The following is a 20,559-nucleotide window of genomic DNA, read 5'->3' as shown; positions in this document are numbered from 1 at the left end:
CTCCCTTTAAAAATGTGTCAAGATGGACAGTTTTCGAAAGTCGCTGGTTCCGTGACTGACACCCGTGCTCAGGTCCAGTCGGTGCCACTGGAAGATTAAAGCACCCGCATCCCCACTCAGTGCGGTGAGCCACACTGGAGCCTCTTCGGGGACGTCGGTGGCTGTGCTCTTCTGTCACCACGTGCTGCTGGAAGTTAACACGACAACATGCCATCCAAGCACGGGTCACATACAGTGATGGTGCCAGAAACGCACCTGACAATCGGTCCCTTCGGCACGAGAGTCAGCCGTGAGGAAGTGCACCGAACACGAAGATGTAGGGACTGCTGATTTATATGTGTGCAAAAAAGAAAGAGATAATGCTGAGAAAATGAACAGCACATGGAAGCAAAAACAATAGTTACAATAGCTGCAGATTTGTGTGCCCTGAAAATTAACTGCTCCACTGTTTTAAGTTTATTCCTGCTCAATGATTCTTGAATTATGAAAGGCCATTCATGCAGAATTGACCTCTCCTATGGAATGAGACTGCCTTCCGTGGAATCGAAGACCCACATAATGATGCTGACCTAGAAAACAGTTGTAATTTTTGCTCACGTGGATGACTAGTAACCATTAAAATGGCAACTAAAGAAAACCAGCAAACTCTTCCCGGGAAGAGTCCCGTCCTGATGGTTTGGGTGAAGTACCATCTGATGGCAAAAGACGAAGGAGCAAAACAAGAGTTCAGGACTAAGCACCTAAATAATCAAGTCGCAAACGACCCCACCTGGCCGGGCGGGCGCCTGCGGGCTAGCAGCCCCTGTGAGGGTCTAGCTCACCAACACGAACCTCGGCCCCGCCCCTCGGCCCCGCCCCTCGGCGGCCCGCACCGCACTGGGCAGAACACCAGCTCCCCCAGGAGACAGGGTCTGCGCCCCTCTCACGGAGGTGCGACTCGGCCCCTGCAGCCCATGTGGCCCGCTTCCCAGCCTGCATCCTCTGCTCCAACAGGTCTCGGCTGGAATGGAAGCCTTTCTATTCCCCAGAAGAAGCCCCCCAGAAGCCCTCCTGACCCTACTTACAGGGGCATTTCCTGGGGGTTTTTTTTTTACTGTCTCCACCCCTTGTTTGCTCCACCGCACTTCCTGCAATGTGCAACTCACTTTTATGTACGTGCCCCCACCCCAGACGGACGTTTCCGGGGGGCAGGAGCGACAGCTGGCCTGTTCTCCACGGCACCCCCAACAAAGAGCACCTGGCCCGGCAGGCATTCAGCGGCCGGTGGGTGTGAACGAAGCCACAGTGATTTTTCCCGTTTTATTTGTTCTTTACCATGGCCAGGCGAAACACTTATCATCACCGTTTTACAGATGAGGCAACGAAAAGAAGCATTAGGAGATCTGTATCTCTTAAGTGTAGCAACAGGATGGAGATGCAGGTCAGTACTGAGATGCCCAGCTGTCTCCCCCACCTGCCCCCGTTCCCAACACCTGGACTCAGCCCTCAACCCTACGCAGCTTCCTCCCCCTTCTGCCCCTTGCACGTCACGCGTCTTTCCAAGGACGCGGGCTTCCAGGCCCTTCCAAGCGGTGGACGCTGAAAGCAGTGCTCCTAAATGGGGTGGCTTCGCCTCCCAAGGCACATCTGCCACTCTCTGGAGACATCTGGGTTGTTACCACTGGGGAGGGGCTGCAGGCTTCCAACAGGTGGAGGCCAAGGATGGCTGCTACCCATCCCGTAGTTTACAGGACAGCGCCCCCTCCCGAAGGAAGAATTCTTCAACCCCAGGTGTCCCGGCGCTGAGACTGTGAAGCCCAAATGGGACAGAGCCAGCTGAGAGCAGAGGTACAGGTGCCGCGGGCCTCAGGAGCCAGGCAGGCGACGGGAATGAGTCAGGCAGGACCCGCAGAAGGGGATACACCGTTCGTTTTTACCACCTATTCAGGCTGCGTTTTGCACGGTGCTTGTTTTTCAAACGGCATCTTTCAGGCCGGTCGTTCACCGCCAACAAGCGTCGTTTGCACGTGTAACTCGTACACTCCTCGCTTCCCCAAGGGAAAGAAAGCACCCTTGCCGTTATTCCCGGAGCCCTCTCCAGCCACCCTTCTGTCTTCCCACTCGTGATAAGGGGCATGGGCACGAGAAGGGTCACTCTCCTCCCGGCTCCAATTAAAATAACAGCCACAGATGATAAATGGCAACTCAGAGCCTGTTTCGAGCACACAACGGAGGCTAGGGGAGACTTCCGTACACTGGACCATGCGCCCAAACTGAACAGGGGGAGAAGATTTCCTCAGTTCCGGGGGATTACTGCAGCAGGAAGGTCAGCTCAGGGATGCCAGATGGTCTGCTTCTAGGGAGAGGCAGGGCGTCAGACGCTGACACCACCCACACGTCCCCCAGTCCACCCCACCCCCGGATTCCGATGTCACTGACCAAGCCATCTGGCTGTTTCACGTTTCCAGGTGACTCCAGCACACAGCTGAGGCTGAGCGCTGCCAGTCCAGCCCAGGCCTCCCATTTTCACGTGTGCATAAACTGAGGCTCAGAGCAGCACATGCTCTGCTCAGGCACCTGACAAGTTCGGAACAGATACAGAGTCGGAACGCGGTTCTCCTGAGGTGGTGTTTGCAAAGTACGGGTCATCACAGCAGATCAGGAAATCAGCGTGGTGGCTTGTAACACACAGCGCTTTTAAAAAGGGCAGGCAGAAAACTCAGAGTGTGGCGCACACTATGGGGGCTGGTATTCTCACACGACACTGCTGTTTTGGTTCGATGTAAGCACACACGAGGCGAGTCTCCGGCTGCCTCTCCGAGTGCATGCTCTGCCCTCCTCTGCTTTCTTCCCAGCCCAGGAGGCCGGCCCTACAGATTGCATCGCCGGGCTCCTTGTAAGGGTTTCCAGCGGGTCGGCCAGGGAGAGGCAGCGGCAGACCACAGGGCTGCAGCATGTATTTGGAGCCGCTCCTCTCAGTCACCCTGCTCCCAGGCCCAGCTCCCGGCTCAGCGGGCCTGAGGACACCCCCTCCCCCTTCAGGCCCGCTGTGCGCAGCGCCTGGGTGCTTCAGGGTCCTCTGTGGATTCCTTAGGCCTGCTCACAGTCCTGAAAACAGTCCTTCCATTAGATGCTTCCTGCCGGGGCACTGACACACCAAAACAGACACACACACTGCCACGTGTGCACGGCGCAGCGTTCCAGGAGCGTGCGCAGACTTTCACGTGAACCGTACTGTTTACTGTGGGTTGTGGCCGGTCCTTCAGACCACACCCCGGCCTCCCCCGGATGACACCGGGAGCTGCCGGTGCAGGCGTCTAAAAAAATCACTTCAAGAACCTTCTTTACAACTGTTAGCATCAAGTAAAGCATAATTCATGTCCCCAAGTAAGAGAGACATGTGTTTGTTACAATGGATTTTTAAACAATGTTTAACACGGCCCCACAGTGGAAAGGGACCCCTTGATAGCTAGTGAGCTCCTCACCAGGGCTGAGCACATATGAAGGAAGAGACAAACCAGGGTAGGGACCCTCGTCAGTTTCTGACTCTTAAAATGTGTGCTTGCAGCCCTGGCTGGCGGAGCTCAGTGGATTGAGCTCGGGCTGCGAACCAAAGTGTCGCAGGTTCGATTCCCAGTCAGGGTACATGCCTGGGTTGCAGGCCATGACCCCCAGCAACTGCACATTGATGTTTCTCTCTGTCTCTCTATCTCCCTCCCTTCCCTCTCTAAAAAATAAATAAATAAAATCTTTTTTTAAAAAAAAATGTGTGCTTGCATCAAGGACATTCGTCAGTTTCTGACTCTTAAAATGTGTGCTTGCGTCAAGGAGCACCGCGTGTGAAAACCCCTTGAACACCTTACTGAGCACAATAACTGAAGCCATTCATTCTGTCACAGCAAAGTCCTGCACTAAAGAAAGACCCCGCAGTGGGCCCGGCTCTCACCGGCTCTGGGAGAGGGAAGAAGACAGGAAATGAGGCAGCTTTCGAAATGTCCACACTCTGCTCCTCTTTGCAGGACCCGAGGGTAAAGGGGCAGAGAAAGAACCGAACGTCCCAGACCCCATCATTCTCCAGAACCATCTCCCAGGCTGTCCTGTGGCCTTAGGTAAGTGGTCAGCAAGGACAGAAAGTCTCTAGACCTTATTCTGGTCATCTACCTCCACATACCTGCTGGCCAGTGGCCAGCGTACACCCAGGGGCATGGGGCAGTTCCTTCACCGCACCGCCTGCCACCAGCCAAAGGCATGAGTCCAGTAAGTGCCACGCTGTTAACAGCAATACAACTGTATTTAAGTACGGGCATCCCTAAACCCACATTTATACTACCCAGTATAAAAAGAGTCAAAGAAAATGCAATTACAAGAAAATGGGCACAAGTGAAAATGCCAGAGGTTATTATCCTGATGTGCTACTGTAACCTTCTGGACGGAGCGACGCCCTTCCATGTGTGACTAGAAGAAAGCTGTTAACGCTCGCACCGGCCAGTCGAGAAAAATGCAGCTTCATCCTGTCACCAGAACGCACTTATTATGCACGAGACTTTATAGCTGCAACGACTACGCGTTTGATGCTTTAGATGCAAAGAGCCTTTCCATATATTACCCCACCCTCTAGTCCTGCTCCTCAGGACAGGCCCGTGATGCAGGGAGGCGGTAATCCCATGCCACAGGGAAGGAAAGGCTCGCAAGGGAAATAACTTGAAACTTACACCAAACTTCACCACTGTGAAGGAAACTGGTGCGACTCATCCCCTATACCATGCTGCCTCCCCAAGGTGAACTTACCTCTCACCCACACACCAGTAAGGTTTTGCAAGCTTGCTACTGAAAAAAAGGAAGAACATACAGCACTAAAATTCTGAATTTTTCTACACTCGACTCTACAACGGGAAAAAAGTACCCCAATAACAGTATCAATGTTTCTGAACCCATCCATTAACTAACATACACACACACACACACACACACACACACACAGAGCAATGACTGGGTGTTTATAACTGAATGGCTTCTAAAGCGGTGGCTGTGGTCTCAGGAGGAGTTAATATGCTGTGTTCTCTTTCTCGGCCTATATTGAACTCCAGATTCTTTTGGGTCATTAAGGGAATATGAAAGACTATTAAGAGATAAATCGCCAACAGTTAAATAATTCAGTAGCCAAAGCCCATCAATGGCATTATATAAGAATACCAGCGTTAGGGCATTTCACTGGCTGACGTAGAAAAATTAGGCTTATTATCCAAACTGCTGTAACTTGCCTTATCGGAATGCGTATCAGAAAACAAAGGAAACCTGGCCGTGACCTGATCGGTCCACGACCTGGAATGCTTCAACTTTATTTTGTTCAGCGCCTCCTTTCGCATCATCATTTTGGTTGGTGCAGGGCAGCGGGAGGGGAGGAGAGACCTCCATACCAAACGTTCCCCTGTCAGCAGGGAGGATTAAGGCTCCGGCGCCCAAATCACGCTGGAAAGTGACTTGCCGAGGGGAATCAATAATAAAGTGCCGCCGGCAGTGTTTGAGGCCAAGAAGAACAAGGACGCTAAAATTTAATTATAAGTTTAGCAACTTTCTAGGACAGGGAAGGTGCTTTGGCTTTGGGCTCTACGGATCGCTTCCAACCCCAAGCAAAGCACCCTCCCGGGCAGGGGCCCAGATAACCGCGAGGCGGCCGGTGCGCGCCAATCGCCAGTGCCCAAATCTCGTTAGCGCAGACCTGCCCGTTCGCGGCCCGGCCGGGCAGCTGTTGATCACGGGGCCATTTTTTAAAAAGCAGAGACCGAGAGCGAGTGGGAAGGGAGCGAGGCGGCCTGAGCCGGGGAAAAGCCGAGGGAAGGGGAGGAGGAGATGAGGACGTCCCAGGAAAAGTCGGAGAGGGCTGCAAACTGGCGGGGACCGGGGGCGGGGCTGGGCGGCAGGGAAGCGGGAGAGGAGCGGAGGAGGGGGGCCCGCGGCTCAAAGTTCCGCGTCCGGCGGCGCCCGCGCGCTGGGGCTGCTCACCTAGCAGGAGCGTGGTCCAGGTTCGGCCGCGCCCCGCGCGCCGCAGGCCCAGCGCCCCGCGCAGCCCGGCCGCCAGGCGCCCCCCGAGGCCGCCCCCGGAGGGCGGTGAGGCAGACTCCGCGCGGGGCCCCTTCCTGCCCGCGGCGCCCTTGCGCCCGGGGGACGGGGGCGCACGCTCGGGCCCGGGGTCCCCGGCGCCCGGCGCCCCCCTCAGAGGCGACCGCGAGGCGCGGGGCGGCTTGGGGGCCGCGTCGCGGTGCTTGTTCCGCGCCTGCAGGACCATCTTGGCATAGTCGCGCCCGCTGGCTGCGCGCGCCCGGACGGCGGCCGGGGCGCCGCTCACTCTCGGCGGAGGGCGGGTCTGTCCCTCCCCGCGGGCCAGGAGGCGGGGAAAGCTGCAAGGCCGGGCGGCGGCTGCCTGCCTGGCGCTGCGGCCGGGAGGCGGCGCGGGACCCGCGCGCCCGCCGCCGTTGCTCCGGTTGTCACGGCGACCGTGGAACGCCGGGGGGGCGGGGGTGGGGACACCCTGCGAGCGGCCCCGCCCCCGCCGCTCCTCCGCGCCGGACGCGCGCCCCGGTCGACCAGCGCGCACGCGCGGACTTCCGGCGCGGGCGGGAGCCAACCGGGTGGCCGCCCCGCGACCCCTGTCCAGCTCGGGACCCGCGCGGAAGCCGGCGGGGGCGAGTGCACTGACCGCCTTCCGGGTGCGGCCGCTTCTCTCTCTGGGAGTGGCGGGAAGGCAGGGCCTTCTCGGCACCGGGGCCGCTGGTGGAAGTTTTGACCCGATTAAGGCTGCGCGTGGAGCCCTGCGGAGCCCGCGTGGCCCAGGAGGCGCGGCGCGGGGTGTCTGGACCCGGGAGGAGGCTCTAGGGAACGACCGTGCGGGGGCGCTGTGCTTGCGTTCTGCAGCCTCCGGGGCCCCGCCGCTGGAAGGCGAAGAGAGGGTCCAGTCGAGCCCCGTCCCACATTCACCCCACTACCATTCCTCCCCTAGTCGCGGACTTGCAACTTAGAAGGTTGAGGAGTGCAGCCCCCAGGGTGACTCTTGCGAAGGACTGTGCAACCCGACTTACAAAGACAGCAAAATTCTCGGTTTTACATGCTGTAACCTTGTGGCTTAAAAGAGAAAACAGAACTTTATTTGCTAATACAAAACTTGAGTTGAAAACGTATTTTCTTTCACCAAGCCTCGGAATACAAGAGTAAAGGAAGTCAGGGAGGAGGGGGAAAATCCGGGCGGGTACCAGTTACCCCTCCTCCCCTTCCTTCGCGTTCTTTGCGCAAAGCCTTGCAGCCTCCTGGATAACAACAGAGGAATTCCAGTCCTTGCTCTGTCCAATGGGCTTGTTCCCAAAAGTTGTCCGTGAGTCCCAGTTTTGAAATTCAAGCCACATCGTGCTGGTTTGGTTACCTTCATTGTACTTTCAGGGTCTTCACGGGCCTGCGGATCCCCACTCAAGTTTCTCTGCCCACAGATTCCTTCATTAGGGCAGCTAATAACTTGCCTTCTCTATTACGCCCTTTTAAGGGACAATGAATTCTATAAAGGGAATTTATTTTACCATGCTAACTTATCATCCTGCATACCCTGCATATTGTGAATTGGGGTTTTCAGATGTCTTTATCAGAGCAGGGAACCAGTATTTTTAGACACTTAAAGAAAAGATTGAAAGTGATGATACAGAATGCTTGGATTCTAAAACAATGCCCAATGGATCCCGTATTATCCTCTTGGATTAATTTTTAACTTATTACCCATTAGAGTAAAAGAAAGCTATTTCAATGTCTGTTAAAGGTAATACAAATAATGTGTTGACCAGTTTTCTTTAAATGGTTAGAAAAAACACATGGAAAAGAGATTTAATATTGTAAGTATTGGATCACTTATCTGTCTCCTATCCATGGTAAGCACGGATTCAGGAGCTGCCTCCCTTCAACTGGTGCTGTTGAATCAGGGAAAACACCTGTTGCATGAATAAGTGAGTGACTGAGTGAATGAATGCAGGTGGTGACACAAGCAAATGATTCACAAGGCTGTGTTCTGTAGAGCACTTAGAAGTCTTGAATGTTTAGAGGACAAAGACTCTAACTCAATCTCCTATGGTCCCACAGAGCCCACCCCAGGGCCCAGCTGCCTGCCTCGCACCGGGTTGAGTTGAATTGAAAGAGGAAGGGCTCGGGGGCAGATACGCCCAGGGGATTTTTCTTAGATCTACCAGTGGTGATGAGTTCCTCTTCTTTGCCTGGCTTCCTAGCACAGAATCCCAGAGAGGGACAGGGTAGCACATTGGTTAGAAAAAACACGGTAACTTTAGGCCCAGGTTCCAGTCTTGGTGCTGACATGTGAACAGCCCTGTGACCTTGGCCAAGTCTACTAGACTTTTTTTGAGTCTTTGAGTCCGGTTTCCTCACCCCTAAGATGAAAGTAACAAAAGCATCTCCACGGTAGTTTTGTGAAAATTAAATTGAAGACAATGAGTGCAAAGTATCTAACAATTCCGCGGAAGTAATTTTTCAATACATGTTCAAAGCAGTGGGTGGTACATAAGGAAGATGGTGGGTCCTTGGTCCTCAGTCCCCCCAGAGCCTGAGGCTCACAGGGCAGGACCGCCCGGGGCTGCGGGAGGCACAGGAACCGAGCACAGGGGCGCAGACAGCTGCGTCATCTTCGGGCCAGTCCCCCTGGGCCTCACATGCCTCGGCTGCCTGAGCCGCTGACCCTCCCCTGAAGTTTCCTGCTTCCCACACGTGCTTGACAAACGATGCCCGTTCAGGGGTCCTTAAGCCTGGATAAAATAGCAGGCAGCTCCTCTTGCCCTCCTTCCCCCCTCCGCCCTCACCCCCAAGAAGGAGGATGTTTCACACACAGGGAGGGTGGTGGGGCAGAGACTGGAACCCTCATGGAAGGTCGCAGGTCACACTTCCTTCTGTCTGTGGAACTCTGAGATCCACCAGAGCAGTGAGGCCGTTCGTTCATCCTCTGCATCTTTAGGCCAGCGCCTGCCACACAGTGGTGGGTGCTGGGAAAAAGAAAAAGGAAGAGAAACGGAGGGCTGGTTTTTACACACTGTGTTGGGCACTGGGCATGGACGGTCCTGTGAACTGGTTCAAGGCTATAACGAATATGGATTAAGCATTGCAGCCACGGACCACCTTCCAAGTGCTTCTCTTTCTGGGAGTTGCAGGTACACCTGGAAGGTATTGCCTTATGTGACGCTGTTGCCATGCTGGGCCGAGGCAGACAGGGTCCAAGGACAGGAGCCCGTGGGAGCAGCTGCTGAGGAAGAAGCCCTGGTCTGCTCCTCTGTGTGGAAACCCGATCCTTTCCTCACTAAAAGCTCCACTTGGAGCATTTCAAATTAAAAAAAAAACCACACAACTTTTTCATTGAAAAATATTTTTTAAAACTTGGGGGATAGAGAGAGAGGAGATTAAAAGGAGGATACAAGCATAAAATAAAGAGGAAGAGCATAAAATAATAGAAGCAAGGAAGTAAATACCCCCAAATCAGGCCTGGCAATATTAAGATAGAGGGACCACGGGAATATTGTGAAGTGGGCAAGGAAGTGTCAAATGAGGCCACGAGAAGCCTGTGTTGGAAGCTAACTTCCTTCTGCACATCGGCATTTTGAAGGCCCCACTTTAAACCCCCAGGTCTCCCCCTTTTCTCCCACCTGCTCTGCTCCCCACAGAGCGGCAGCCAGAGGAGAACCGTGGCTGTGGCGTGGATTTCTCATTTCCTCGGACTAGGTCACTTGATCTCTTTCACGAGAAGTGTCTTGGGGTCAAGTTCTAGATCCTGGCGGTGTTTTCCTGCAGCCGGCCGTTCAGTGTTAAAAGAGGAACCTGCACACCCCCAGCACGGCTCACAGTCACCGAAAATGGGCGCAGCACCGTGCATCTGTGCACTGCTCGCTGCTCGGCAAGTCCGCCAACATTAACTTGTCACTGTGTTATAATGTATCCGTTTGGTCTCTGGGGAGGACAGGCGTAAATTGCTACTTTACGGCTTTTCAAATTTTATCTACTGTCTTCCTCCTAGCTGACCTTGTAATTTAAACTGTTCATGCTCCAGTGGGTGTTCCTGAGAAACGCGGAGTTCAGTACCGGTCAGAGTGCTTTGTCAAGGACCACTTGGTCGGGGAGGGGCCTGTCTCTCTGAAATGTAATTCCTGTTACTGAGGGCTTCCTATGTCCGCAGGACCTCAGTGGGCGTTAAAAATTCATATGCGAAGTCCCCATCCCCAAAGGGCTGGCAGTGCAGTTGGAGGGACGGGGTACGCTGGAGCAAAGTGTAGTCGCATGGGGACGTGACGCGGTTCGGAGCACACGTTCAGGAAGTGACCCGAAGAAGGAGGGACCGCGGGTGGTGGGACTGAGGGGCGTTCAGGGGAAGAGATGCAACAGGGTCTAGGCCTTGTTAGAACCACACACTTTGAAGAACAACAACAACAACAATAACAACCATGAAAAAGCTGTTCCAGGCAGAAACAGTGTATTTCAGAAACCCTGTGAACCTGGCCCGGGGTGGGGGCTAGCATGACTATCTTAAATCCTTTGTGGAATGAGGAAGGGGAGAAACAATGAATGTAAGTTTGAGTGATAACAAATGGGGTAAAAGTGAACTCATGGGTGGAGCAATGATTGGATTAGGCAGTGCCCGGGGCACCCCCAGTGTGGGTCCTGGCTCACGGAGCCCCACACACTCATCTAGACGTGAGCAGACGCTCCCCGAAGGATGCCGGGCTCCCCGTGTGCCCAGGTGGCCTTAGGAACACTGGGAGCCTGTGGATTCCCCCTCCAGCCTCTGACCGGGGCCGGGGCCTGCTCCCACCCCGGGGGCCTTTGCTGACACCTAGCCAGGAGTCTGGCCTCTCTCAGCTGCCCCCAGACCCAGAGAAGGAGGGGACCGGCTCACGCAGACATCCGTGGTCAGCAGGCGCCCACCCCCATTCTCCAGGGCAGGCATGGGGACGCACCACACAATTTACTCCCTTATCCCGACCTTGTCATGTGCTCCCAGCAAATGTTAAAAAAAATTAGTTCACCTTATGGCCACCTAACATGTTCTACATTTCTCCTAGGACTTACTGGATGAACGTATGTATTTTGGTGAGATGAGGCCTTCACTCAGTCGGCCTTTGGGGTGGTGAGGGAACGGGAAGGGGACAGGTCAGAGGACAGGCAGCGCAGGGGAAGCGGGGGGCAGAGAGCACACCGATGTCTGGGTCCCTGGGGCAGCTGCGTGTGAACTTCGGGGAAGCCCCCCTGGACCTCCGGCCCTGGCCACCTGCCGAACCCGACCTGCCTCATCGCGACTTCGTCCAACAGTGCAGGGGCCTCCTGCACAGTTTTCTTCTCCGGGATCCCGTGGGCAGTTTTATGTGGAGATGGTGCTGCTGCTCTGAAAGACGGAGGTCAAGCAAAATACACGGTGCTCCTTAGAGTTCAGATCAGTGGCCGCAGCCCCAGAGAGCGAGGAGTCTGGGGTGAGCCCCAGGCTGCCTGCATGGCTCCCCAGGAGGCTGCTGACCACACCCGGCCGGACCCGGCCTCTATTCTCATAGAGGCCTCACTTCAAATGAGGTGTCTCTGAGAGTTCAGGGCTCACACTCCACGGCACATTAAGATTCTCTCTTTTGCTTCTGTTTTGCATTTCCGAAGACAAACAATTTCCAGATTCCTCCGTTATGCATATCTAATACTCGATACGTGTGCGAAGGAGACACACACAAATTCTGCCTGGAGAACAAATGGAAAGAGCCATAGAGATACATTTTCACCAAGATTACGCTTCATCCTTCTTTTTTGAAGTCATATTTTGGAGGAATCGCTGTTGAATGTCTGTAATAACTCTTCTTTAGTAGTTTCAGATGGATCTTGGAAACAGGCCTTGAAAATACTGCCAAGAAAACAAGGCAGGTGACAGTGGCCCGTGTGCTACTCGCAAACCTCTGGTTGGGAGGTGACACAGATATATGTGAGATCACATCTTTGGTGTCGCCTGACCTTGTTCTGTTTTAAGATTTTTTTTCTTTTTAGAGAGAGGGGGGAGGAAGGGAGAAAGAGAGGGAGAGAAACATCCATCCTTTGCCTCTTGTATGCACCCCAACTGGGGACCAAACCCACCAGCCAGGCATGTGCCCTGACAGGGAATCGAACCGGTGATTTTTGCTTTGCAGGTCAACACACAACCAGCTGAGCCACACCGGTGAGGGCTGACCTTGTTCTGGGAACCTGCAGCGGAGGGGAAGGAGCCGTGGGGAGCATCCACAGCTGCTCAGCGCTGACCCTCAGCCCGTCCAGGTCTCAACCTGGGGCTCTGGCAACATTGCCTCGGAGCCTTGAGGAGACACCGACGCCTAGAACTCACCCTGACCAAGAAGCGCATCCGCCCCTTGTAGAATCTCCGCAGGTGACTGCCACATGGTGAGGCTGAGACCCACACATTAAGGGAAAGGAAAAGAAGAAAGCCTCTCTATTCTCATTCCCGGGTTCGATGATAGATTTTTATAACATGCACTCATTTCTTTTTACGCCGACTCTGTCCAGTAAAGAGAAACGCCAAGGAGGGGGCCGGGAAGGGAATGCAGGATGTCAGTGCGATCAAAACGCAGAAGTGGCTTCCACACATCAGAGGCAGACCTTTGTCCCTGGCACCGGTCTCCGTTGGAGTCCCTCCTTTGTAGTCTCTCCAACGCTTAAATCAGGTCACAGATGCTAATTCCACCCCAGTGCACAGGAGGACACGGCGTTGGCCGGACCGCGCCTGGAACTTCCAGCCGGAGTGCCAGCATTTGCTGCCCACACTCCTGCTCCTCCCCTTGACCCAGCCCAGCTCTGCTCCAGCTTGGAAAACCGGGGCGCATGTCTCCCCTCCCCCTTCTCCACGGACTGGCGGGGATCTGGAAAGTGATGGATAGAGGAAGGAAAAAAAAAATGAATCTAGGCGAAGGGGCAAGGGTGAGGAGCCAGCGAAGAGAGTTGTGAGATGCTTCAGAGAAAAGCTTCTGGTGCCAAATCCCATTTTTTCTGGAGCTCCCCAAGCTCGAGATGCATTTGTGGAGCCAGCATCGGAGGAGGAGGCTCAGGGAATCCTAAGTGTCTTAAGAACCAAAGAGATCCGGGCGGAGGCACCGTGCGGGGTTATGTGCGGGCTCACCTCAACGCAGGAATGATGGATGCACATGTGTGTGTTCTTCACGCCCAAAGACGCGGTGACAGAAGGTAGCACATCAAAGCGAAGGAAGAGCCTCGCAGTAACAAACAGCTGCTGTAAAACCAGCCCTCACGGGGTCCCGGGCACTGTTCTGTCCTGCGCACGCATCCTTGAATCCTCCGGGCCTACCGGGTGCAGGAGGGAGCGCGCAGGGAGGCTGAGTCATTCGCTGCAGGTCGGCGCGTTCCAGGGGGCGCTGGGACAGGAACCCCGGATGGGGCCGCCCCGCCCGACCCTTGACTCCGCACGGCCCCAGGAGGTGGGGCGTTGGGGAAAGACGGACACCGTGAGTCGTGGTTTCCCTTCAGCGCTAAAAATCGCTTCCTTGAAAATAAGGCCGTGGAAGCCCATCCAACAATCAATCGCAGCCTCACGCAAGGAAGTACGTTCAGGGCCTGGGACCACCTTGGGCTCCTTGTAGCTTGTGTAGCAAGAAGTAAGCCGTCTGCAGGCTTTGGGAGTCTGTTGTTCGTTAGGGACAAGTGACTCGAACCACCGCTGACAGCGCTCCGCCACCCCACGGCGGTTGCGCGAAGGTATTTGTGGGCCGGGGCTGGAAAAGCTGGAAGGTGTTGGAAACTCGCCCCCGGCAGTTTGTGCCAGGCCTCCCAGACGGGGGCCCTTCTGGAAAGTGGGTGGCAGGAGAGGGACCACACCACAGTGTGGGATGAGCTTCAGGGCACCCTGCCTGCCGCCCGCCGAGAGCACTGGGCGGCCGCCGGCAGTGGGGGGAGGCACAGCATCTACCGCATAAAATCCGATGGCTCCTGGCTGAGAACTTGCCCCTCAGGCACAGCAAGCCGCAGGCCTGGAGGGGCCCCCCCCCCCACCCCGGCCGCTTCCCCCAGCACGTCTGGGTGCTCGGGCCTGGTGCTTCCTTGGCACCGCAAGTCAGCCGGGCGACTCCGGTCAAGTCCCCGAGTGACACTGTGCGGGGAAGGAATAGACAATCCCCCAAGTCCCTTCTAGGGAAAAAGAGAAAAAAAGGCTGCGATGTTCTGATTCACACGAGACTGGTGTATAGTTTCGGCTCCCGTGGAGAAGGACTCCTTTCATTGCTCAGTTTCATTGCATGTTTCCCTCCTGCCTTCAACCTCCTCCCGATCACGCGCCCCGAGCCCTTTCCGATTCCCACGGGGAGACTTTGTGACGCCCCAGTGCGCCTCTGGTCTGCACACTCTAAAACGGGCATCGCTCGTGTCCAATCCACGGCAGCATTTACTCAGATCATCAGCCCGGAGCACAGCCATGTGTCCGAATGCCACGCCCTCATTCGCCCCTCGGCCACAAGACACTTTTGGCCACTGGTGACCAGCAGTGAGAATCCCACCGAAGATGCGTTGGTGACATTTCACTGAAGCAAAGAAATTGTGTTGGAAAAGTTTGTTCTCAAACACGGACATGGGCCTTTCGGCTAAGCTCCCAATGATCAAGACGGACTCCGAAGTGACAGCCCCATTCAGTGGCCGATGATCACGGGGTTCTCAAGGTCTGTGCCCGGGGCCAGGGCTCTGGGCGGTTTTGTCAACTGAGAATTGTGACTGTGCAAACTTCCATTCGTAAATCCTGCATGCAGGGAGCAGTTGCTGGGGGGTAGGCAATGTGCTCGATATTGACAGAACAAACGAATAAAACGTAGTTCTGCCTCTGTGTCCAGTAAAACAGGAAGATGTACGAACAAATAATTATGAGTAAATGAGCTGTGGTAGCCACCCTCTGGGGCATCCCTGCCCTCCAGAAGGAATCTCTGAGGCCCTCCCAGCCCTCCTCCCCTGCCTGACCTACCCCCACTCCCCCGCCTGCAGCCAGGAGCCTGCAGCTGTGCTGGGCCTTGACCCTTTATGTCCGATGAGTGGGTGTTGCCCCACGCAGGGCCCAGCATGTCATCTCTCCCCAGAATCTGAACCTAAGACTAAGAGGTCTTACTCAGTGTGGGCAAGTCTGCTCAATGAAAGGCTCATAATAGAAAATGATAGAAAACCATAGATAGAAACCATGATAGAAAACCGCCCAGAGCCCTGGCCCCGGGCACAGACCTTAAGAACCCCATGATCATCGGCCACTGAATGGGGCTGTCACTTCGGAGTCCGTCTTGATCATTGGGAGCTTAGCCGAAAGGCCCACGTCCGTGTTTGAGAACAAACTTTTCCAACACGATTTCTTCGCTTCAGTGCATTGTCACCAGCGCATCTCCTTGCACTGGGATTCTCACTGCTGGTCACTGATAGAAAACTCACTGATAGGATAGAAAACCAGCAGCCACCTCCTGCTGGTCCTGTCAGCTGAGAAGCAGAGGAAATGGGTGAGCAGGAAGAGTGGCTTGTGGCAGACACAGGGAGCAGTGGTGCAGGGCGGGGGGGGGGGGTACAGCAGGGGAGGGGGACGGAGGGATCCTGGAGCCTCATGCCTTTCACCAGCGGGCTGCAGATCCCTCCGAGGCCTGGCCGTGTCCCAGCTCTCCAGGGCTCTGGGCTGCCTGCAGTTCTCTTTTGGGGGAAGCTTGCTCCCAATTTTTTTTTTTGTCAGTGCTTACAACCAAGAGTTCTCCCTAATAAATGAGTGCAATTCATCGCTATTAGCATAACACACGGGGTAAAAACGACAATTGTATTCCACGATACAGCGGCCAATGACAACGCCTTTCTGTTTTAAACTCTCCCCACGCTGCAGGTTCCCGGGCAGCGACACTGTGGGACGCTGATCTCGGCGGTGGGTGGGGGTGACAAGGCGCACCGCCGTGGTGGGCAACCTGACTTCGGTCGAGGGCAAATTCGGGGAAAAGCAAAAACACCCACAGGCTATATATTTCTCTCTCGTGCAAAATGGTTTTGTTATTGATCTCGTGGGGCAAACTGTGTTCTTACGGCTTAGAGGATCTAATGTTCAAGAGAAGAATGTCAATGAGAAAACTGTATTTGCTTTTCAGCCTCTGAAACAATGTAATACGGCCCGATTTGAGGAGGAGTACCAGGAGACAGCTTTTCCTACTTGTCCTTCCCTTAAGCGCAGGCGGCGCCTTCATTTCCACCACGGGAGTTCACCTGGATTAGCCGCAGGTACCCTCCCTCCCCCCAGAAAAGATGCAGCTGAAGGAGCATCGTCACGCCCATTTGGCAGATGGAGAAACCGAGGCTCCGCGGAGGCTTCCAAGCACAGCTGCGAATTCTCTGGCGCTCCTCCTCCCATCACGGAGCGGGGCCTCTCTTGCCGCTGCCCCAGCAGCGTGGCGCGAGGGACACCGTGTGTGGGGGGGGGCTGGGTCGCAAAAGGCAACGGACTCCCGCTCGCCGCTCTCCTGGGACAGGTCCCCTTGGAGCCTGGGCCTTCCCGGGAGAAGTCCAGCTGCCCCAAAGCCACTGTGACGGCAGGGACCACACTGTAGGAGGAGGAGGAGCCCACCACTGCTGGTTTCTGGAAGAAACTGGCTTCCAGGCACCCCTGCTGCACGCTGTGTGGCTTCCAGCACAGGAAAGGCAGCGCTGGCTTCCCCCAGGCCTCCTCTGCTGGGTGGGATCCTTGGCTGCGTTCGCCACTGAAGGCGGGCGTGTTGCCAAGGGAGGTGGGCGCCACGCAGCCACCCCGCAGAGCCTGGCTGGGCTTGAGGAATTACGCCCCCCGCCCCCCTGGCTCCCATTTGGCTGGGTCTACAGGAAAAAAATATGTGTGTTCTGAGCTCCAGCTGATTTTTTGATCCAGCTTTGGTTTTAAGGTACTCATCCTCTGTTAAAAATGTAAATTTTCACCTGCTTCTTCCAGAGAGATAGGCGAAAAGGCACAAGACCATATAAAAATCACTTTTACTGATAATGAAGTCTGGGCTGTGGGGAGGCGGCGGTGCTCACAGGACACCTGGGGTGTCCCGAGGCCGGAGGGGATGGCGACAGCCACAGAAAACCGCGGGAGTGGTGCCCCTGGGAGGCGGTGCTGCAGGACTGGCAGCCGGACAAAAATAAGTCATCTTGCTCCTTGCCGGGGTACATGCAATGTTTTCTTTAACCTCCACACCTTTCATGAATTAAATCCACAAATATTTACCAAGTATTGATTTTATTACATATGTGTTTTTAAAAAGGAGACTCAGCTCGTTTTTGCCAGCCACGAAGTCAAAGCCCAATTCAGAGGTTCATGGCCAAATTTGTGTGTCTGCTCTCTAGGTTTCTTTTAATGAAGGTGGTCCTGCTCCTTAAGGAGGAGGAGAAGGGAGGAGCGGGAGGGTTCAGCACTGTGATAAGGAGCACGTATTGTGTTTAGAACATTAAGTATACTGCCCGGTCTGTGGGAGGAGCTCGAGGTATGCTAATTAGTGGTCTTTCCCCTTCGCCTCCCATCTTCCCGGGGTTTCTCCAGCAGACGGACACCCCTGAGGCTGAGCTGACTTCTGTGTCCTCTGGGACAGGTGCCCGGAGCTGGTCCAGGCAGTGGTCTGTGAGTCCACCTGCGGCTCATTTGCATGTCGGCAGCTTCCCCTCCCAGGAATCAGGACGACCCAGGGTCCCACTTTTGGGCTCACATTCTGGAAACATTCCTCGCTACCACTGCCACCATTGCCCGTAGGGCTGAGTGTAACTGCTGGCTTGTATGTCTCTTTCTTGCTTGAAGGAATGTATCGCTTCCCTCTGAGTTCCTTCCTCCGTCTAGCACATGACAAGAACGTGATCACTTTAAAAAAAAAGTTATCTGGCTTTGCCTTGAAATTGGCTTTCAGATTCTTGGCAGGAGCGGCATTTTTTTTTTTTTTTTGACTTGTTAAACGCACCTGATCATAACAAGCCATCCCACGTCTTTGAGAACGATCCGTGATCACAGCTGTGTCAGCCTGAGACCGGGGCGGTGCTCTGCCAACCTCAGGGGCGGTCGCCCCGAATCCTCTCCACCTCCCAGACGGGGTGCTGATGCCTGGGCAGGCCAGCTGTCTTTCTGCTCCTCCTGAAACTGTCAATCACCACGAAGAACTTGAAGTGGGGAGACGGAGTCGCCCAGACTCAGAGTGGCACGTTCCGATCTCCATTTCCCTCAGCCGCAGGGCAGGCAGCCCAGTCCACATCGACGAGCCGCCCCATGTCATTTCCGCCTAAAGACGTCATTGAAGAATAGGTCTTCCGGCCCTGGCTGCTGTGGCTCAGTGGTTTGAGCACTGGCAGGTGAATTGTAAAGGTTGCTGGTTTGATTCCCATTCAGAGCACATCCCTGGGGTATGGGTTTGGGGCCGGTGGGAGGCAGCTGATCGATATTTCTCTTTCTCTCTCCAAATATAAATAAGTTAAAAAAATTATAAAAAAGGTTTTCCGATTTCCTGTGTCTCTGACAGAATTAACAATTACATGAGTGACGTGTCACACTCCATGATGTCATTGTGCTCCCACAAAAGCCTTACAAACATTTTTAGTTAAAAAAACACACACACACACACAATCTGCAGTGCATGAGTGTAGTCAAAGCCATTTCAGGGTACGTTCCAGGTTTTTACATACTTGGGAGCTTTGCCTCGAGAGGTTTCGGCAACCTGTCGTGGCAACCGCTCACCTGCACGTTCCAAACCCAGCGCGCACCTGTCTGGCTGCAGGCCACGTGCCTCCCAGCGCGGGGACCAGCGCCACACCCTCCGGGGCTACACCAGGTTCCATGCACACAGCCCAAGCTGTCCCAAAGTGGCCTCAGTGGGGAGTTGGATATTCTGCAGGTAATGTTGAATCCCAGCAAACGGATGCCAGTGAACAAGCAGAGGGGGGTGGGGGTGAGCACCTAAAGGCCTTTGCCCGGAGCTTCGGCTCAAAGCAAGTCCCCGGCCCCAGCACAGGGGGCAGGGAGCCCCGGGGGGCTGCCGGCAGACACGGGGACTCACCCTGGGAGGAAGCCGGACCTCTTCAGATTTGACCAGGGAGCCCGGGGCAGGGCGGTCAGCTGCGAGACTCCATCACTGCAGGGGCAGCCCCCACGAATCAGCTTCCGATCTCGGGAATAGAAGGAACCGGGTGCTGGGGGGGCAGGAACGCCTGGGTTTACACAACATCCTGTTTGACTGCTTCCCTGCCCCTCTCTGCTGGGGCACCACTGGACACCGCTGCCCTCCCCGAAGTTCAGCCTTGCCCTGCACCCCCCCCCCACCCCCGGCCTATGCCAACCCTGAGAAGGTTTGGGGGGAGGAGCACTGGGCAATCTGCTTGGCCAGTGATATTTGAGCCGATTCTTGGGAGGACCTTTGGAAGCCAAGGTCTTCCCCTCGAGGAAGTGCCAGTCTCTCAATCCCAGCCAGCCCTTCTTGTATTGACCAGTCCTGGGGTCCCTTCCTTTCCAGATCTGCAGTTCTACCCCCTTATATAAAGGGTTCCCACCCAGGGCACTTTGGTGAGATAAGGAGTTATTTTATCCTTTTCAGTTTGCTTTGCATTCCCTGGTGAGATACTGGTCAGAATCCATGCTCTGGAGGTCTGGGGTTGTTGAGTTTCTTACTTTATACTTGGAGGGAAAGACCACCTGAAAAAATTCAAAGTTATTTTAAAACTTAACCCTGCGGGACACCACGACACTATAGCAGCCCACAACTTTGCAGGATAAGCTGCAGCCATGGATTTGGGCCGTGAGCATTTTCTGTCTCCAGCCTGACGGCTTCTGGAAACTAAAGGTGTAAGGTAAACCTCATCAGAGAAATAGCACAACAGCAAAGCTTCCCGAACTGCCACAGCAGAGGACTGATAATAGACTCTGGAGGGGACAGACGGCCCCTGAAGAATAAAGAAACTCCCGGAGGGAGGGAGGACAGAACCCCAGCCCATCCGCAGTTGGCTCGCACTGGTCCGACTTCAGCAAGAACAATAACGAGAAGAACGAACAGCCACTTCCGGGGCACTTCTTCTGTTTTATATGCATTACACGTATCACCTTTTTTTCCCTCTCAGAGACCATTTTGAAGTGTTCAAGGACAAAATGCAACCGAGGGACTTCGCAGACCTCATTGGCTTCATCAGGCAGCTCACGCATCGCGCAGCACCCCCGATGCAGCGGCTGGAAGGGTGCTGGGTGGGGACCTTCGAAATGGAAGGATTTCACAGGGAGAAGGGCGGGGCAAGGCAGGTGTCACTAAAGGAGAGAAAGGATCGTTCTTAGACCACGATATCTTCTTCTTCTGGGTTTTGTCAAATTCCCTTCTTGGTGTTGACCAGAAAATTCCAGGCTGGTGAAGGTTCTTTCCCTGGGAGAAGGTGAGACAGTCAGGTGAGTCATTGTATCCAGGTGAGGCGTCGTGGGTGTTTAGCACAAGTGCCCTCGTTTGGGGCCTGTGGCTTTCTCTTTAACAGAGGAAGGCAGAGGTGAGCAAAAGTAGGTTTACAGTTGTGAGTCTGTGAAAGTTTATTATTGTA

The 20,559-nt window shown here is 54.8% G+C and overlaps 1 protein-coding gene across 3 annotated transcripts in view; it reads right to left on the bottom strand.

The window, feature by feature from the left end:
- DPY19L1 (dpy-19 like C-mannosyltransferase 1) overlaps positions 1-6,448 on the bottom strand; it is a 66,087-nt gene extending 59,639 nt beyond the window's left edge. The window contains exon 1 of one of the 3 annotated variants that reach the window (XM_045827941.1): positions 5,983-6,448. In XM_045827941.1, coding sequence (XP_045683897.1) covers positions 5,983-6,265 — 283 coding nt within the window. In that variant the 5' untranslated portion in view covers positions 6,266-6,448. The remainder of the gene's footprint in view (positions 1-5,982) is intronic. The other 2 variants (XM_045827942.1, XM_045827940.1) reach the window with 2 other exon arrangements.
- Between the last annotated feature and the right edge of the window lie 14,111 nt (positions 6,449-20,559).

This window comes from Phyllostomus hastatus, unplaced genomic scaffold (assembly GCF_019186645.2).
Source record: "Phyllostomus hastatus isolate PE091 unplaced genomic scaffold, TTU_PhHast_1.1 phas_scaffold_78, whole genome shotgun sequence".
Taxonomy (NCBI): Eukaryota; Metazoa; Chordata; class Mammalia; order Chiroptera; family Phyllostomidae; genus Phyllostomus; species Phyllostomus hastatus.
Note: the sequence above shows the minus strand (reverse complement) of the source record. Positions and strands in the feature narration are given on the sequence as shown.